At 37.6% G+C, this 4,406-nt stretch overlaps 1 protein-coding gene across 1 annotated transcript; it reads left to right on the top strand.

Moving 5' to 3' along the window:
• Positions 1-464: 464 nt before the first annotated feature.
• PRSS35 (protease, serine, 35) lies at positions 465-1,706 on the top strand. The gene has a single exon (XM_009887469.1). It carries the CDS (start codon positions 465-467, stop codon positions 1,704-1,706), a length of 1,242 nt encoding a protein of 413 aa, XP_009885771.1.
• Positions 1,707-4,406: the final 2,700 nt, after the last annotated feature.

Below are 4,406 nucleotides of genomic sequence, written 5' to 3' on the forward strand. Positions count from 1 at the left end.
CTGGATCCCAATTTTTGAATGCAACTTTTGAATACATTGGTGGTTTTCAACCATTTTCTACCTACAACCAGTAGCTATAGAGTAGAGGTGAAGAAGCGCAAAACATAATTGCATTCCTGTGGGATAAATAAAAACAGGACACTGTACAGAGTGGAATGACTCAGACTACTGCCCACTGAGGGAAAAGCAGGTAAAACTCAGCTGTTTCCACCTTCCAGTAGGTAGCTCAGCATGCATGCTGGCTGACTTGTCTGTGCCCATCTTGCTAGAAACTGTGGGAAGCCTGAGAGGCAATACAGGGAATATTTGAGGCATTTCTATTTTGAGCAGAGTGTTAAATTCTGCTCCGCTGATGTCAGTGCTAATATTGCATGACTATACTTTGAAGATATTAAGATAACTGTGTGTATTTCCAACGTGTATTTTCAAATCTTTCTTTCTTGTTTTAGAAAAAAATAGATAAAATGGAGCACATGTTACTGCTATTCATATTTTTCATACCTATATTGGGGCTCTGTAATGGAACGGAAACTGAGCAAGATTTTACTTGGCACTTAAAGAAGATTCCCCAGATTGTGAGTGAAAGAACTTTCTCCCTTGACAGCCCTAAATTTGAAGCAAAAACCAAATTAGAGCTGAACAGTGTATGTGGAATTGAATGTCAAAGAAAATTGCCGGTGCCAAGCTTGTCTGACTTGAAGGACCTCTTATCCTATGAGACCATTTTTGAAAATGGCACACGGACCCTGACTGAAGTGAATGTCCTCGGACTAGTGCTTGACCCAGCTGGAAACACAACCACACGAAGGTCTTCAAGAAAGAAGAGGCAGATCTATGGAACAGACAGTAGGTTCAGCATCTATGACAAGCGGTTTATGACCAACTTTCCGTTCAACACAGCTGTGAAGATCTCCACTGGCTGTAGTGGCATTCTCATTTCCCCCAAGCATGTGCTAACAGCTGCCCACTGTCTGCACAACGGCAAGGATTATGTTAAGGGCAGCAAAAGGCTGAGGGTGGGCCTGATGAAGACAAAATCCAGAGGTGACGGCAGGAAACGCAAAGGTACTAAAAGAAGTAGGAGAGAAGTTTCTGCGGCCCAAGAGGATCCCGAAGCTGCCACAGAACTAAGGCGACGATCCAAAGGTGGTGGGAGAAAGCAGAGGAGATCTGGGAGGAAGCAGGAGACCTCAGATGGCATTCCCTCCTTCCAGTGGACCAGGGTGAAGAGTACGCACATCCCAAAAGGCTGGTTTAAGGGTGTCTCTGGGGATATTGCCCTGGATTATGATTATGCTGTTCTTGAGCTCAAGCGTCCCCACAAAAGGAAATACATGGAGCTGGGGATCAGCCCAACAATCAAAATGATGCCTGGAAGCATGATCCACTTCTCAGGTTTTGACAATGATCGCTCTGGGCAGCTGGTCTATAGATTTTGTAGCATTTCTGATGAGTCAAATGATCTCTTTTATCAGTATTGTGATGCTGAGCCTGGCTCCACTGGATCTGGTGTCTATCTCCGTCTTAAGGAGCCAAACAAAAAGAAGTGGAAACGCAAGATCATCGCTGTTTACTCAGGCCATCAGTGGGTGGATGTCAATGGTGAACAGCAGGATTACAATGTCGCAGTAAGAATTACTCCACTAAAATATGCCCAGATTTGCTTCTGGATACATGGGAATGATGAGAATTGCACACGAGGCTGAAGAGAGCTGAACCTGGCTCAATTAGCACCTGTATTACCATAGAGTGAAAGTCTGCTGCAGCAGCTACTGGAAGAACATCACTCCATGTCGGGATGTTTTTGAACTCAAAGCTCACAAGTAATGTTATGGTGACTTGAGGAATGCTGAATTGCTGGGGGATGGGTAGAATTGTCAAACAAAACATTTATAATTGTAATCAACCCTAGATATGCACTTAAAGTCCCAAACTATATTTATGTTTCAATTGTGATAAATTCAAATCATTCACATCAGAAAAGAAAATGACTACACCTATTTGTAATTTTTTTTTTCCCAAGGGAAGGATTGAAACATCTCAAACTGGTATTATTAAACAATATCTATTTTTTTTTTCCAATGGATTTGCTTTTCTCAGGGTTCTGTTCCAATTCTTCAAATACAAGTTGTGCATACAGCACATTACTGTATGTGCAGTATGATACAGAGAACTGCACGAGACCAAGACATTATTTTGGAATTCTCTAAAGATCACAGCTCCATGTTCAGAAGCAGCAGTCTTGTTCATGCTTGTTAGTTTGGAAAACTTCTTCCTCTGGTTGCTGCAGGAACACTTCCATGGAAATCCCAAATTTCTGTAGCTGACGGTTAGACCTTAAAGACAAGTTTCACTTCCTTGCTCAGTAAAAACAGCAAAAAGAAATTAATGAACATAGAAGTTTACATGTTTGGAAGAAGAAGAAACATTGGGACATAATTTAATGCCTTTAAAACTTCTCTGAGAAGCTATATAAGTCTTAAACACATGCATTTGCATTCCAGTTAGTATTTGGAGAACTGTAGGTTTAGTTTCTAGTCAAATGTTTAGTTTTACCACTGGGAGAAGTCATTAACTTCTAAAGTGGCTATTGACAATCATTTAGAGCTTCACAGTTGATAGATTTTTTGGGTGCTAACAATTTTTTGCAGTTTTTATAAGTTACTTTTATATGAGTTCAGCTTCATAGATAGGATAGTATGTTTTAGACTGGGAGTTGGAAAGCAGTATTTTAGTTTGGCTTTATATGGTTTTGCAAAATGGGTAGTTTTAATCATGTCATATTCAGACTCCACCTCAACATGAGTTACAAGGTTAAACTAAAAATTTCTCCCAACTATATTATACCACCTTCTGAATGGTAGAAGTACTATCCTGTACATTATAACTGATATCTGGTTAGGTAGCAGCAGTAGTTCGTAAATAATTTGGTTCAATGTTTGCTGAACCATATATTTAATGAAAACACAAAGTGAGCTTGACTTTTACACACCTTTAAACACAAATCACCTTTTTAAAAATGGTTGATCGCTACACAAGTCTATATCTTTTATTTTATATCAAGATTTTGAATCGCACAGGATTGTTATGGTGCTATGTTAATCTAATAACATAAAATGACACTGTATTTCTGATCATATTCTTTGGATTTCAATACTTTTAAGATCATTCACCACCAAAATATTGCATTTTTTTGATCATAAGTTTATGCTGACCAAAATACATTTTCTTCCTGTGCAGAAGAAAAATATATAACAAGATTTTAAAATGCTATTTGTTGGTATCTTTAAAATATGTTTGTAATAACTTTTGATGAAATAATATCATTTTTAACAATACCACTTTTTTGTAGATGATTGAAAGTATAAAACCTGACTCTCTGAATGTGCAGGCAACTTTTTTTGTTATATTCTTGCCAAAGCATAAAAATTTAAGACTTGCTCCCATACCATAACTCTAACAATATTTCATTAATTGGAATAGATCTCACTTTAAAACAAACTATTTCTTTTAACATCAGCCTTTCCAGGAAACACAACTTTTTATTGTTATTTTGTGTGATTGATCGCAAAAAACTAATAATAATTTTTAAAGTTTAGAAATTAATGTCTAATATTTTAAGGTAATTATTTTTTATTGTTGTTAATGTCTCTATTAAGACGTATGGCTTTGCTGACAGTAATTTTAAATCACCTCATTCCAGTGTTTAATACTCTTGCTCTATGCAACGGGCCTACAAAATATTCTTTAGTTGGCTCTGTAATGTTTTTCTTAAGTGCCTTTTTCCATAGTTCCATCATTAATCCAATACAAGTCAACCTAGGTCTATGGATTTTCTTAGAAGTATTCTCACTGTTGATTTGGGTCCAAAACCGATCAAGATAAGGTGGCTTAGTAAATTCCTTGTTTTGGTGAGTCTTATTTATATGTACTCCTCAGAAGCAGAAATATAATGGTTTTCTTTATTACTTTGGGAATCAGGGACAAGGTAAGAATGAAAAATGTTGATGTCAGCTTTCGAATGGTCTTGTTATAGTAATCATCTGCTATAAATACCTCAGCCATGATCTGAAGTTCTCATACCAGGCTGATAACAAATGTTTATCCTCAGAGGATAAATATTAGATGCTCAGTGCCTCATTTTGTGGTACGAAGAGATTAAAGAGGCTGGCCAGAGTAACATAAAAATTAATCAAAACTATATATACATTCAAGGCTCTTTGCCTGAGTGCACGTGCACAAGCACATGCAAAAATACGTCTTGTAGAGTCCGTGCTGTTTTGACTGGGTCAGCACCTTCAGGCAAAGGAATGCAGGCACAAGGAGACATTGACAAAATGTTACTCCTGTTGTATGTGCATGCCAGGCAACATTTCAACAACTTGGTCTAATAGAGAAGGAAATGC

This window comes from Charadrius vociferus, unplaced genomic scaffold (genome assembly GCF_000708025.1).
Source record: "Charadrius vociferus isolate BGI_N301 unplaced genomic scaffold, ASM70802v2 scaffold185, whole genome shotgun sequence".
NCBI lineage: Eukaryota > Metazoa > Chordata > Aves > Charadriiformes > Charadriidae > Charadrius > Charadrius vociferus.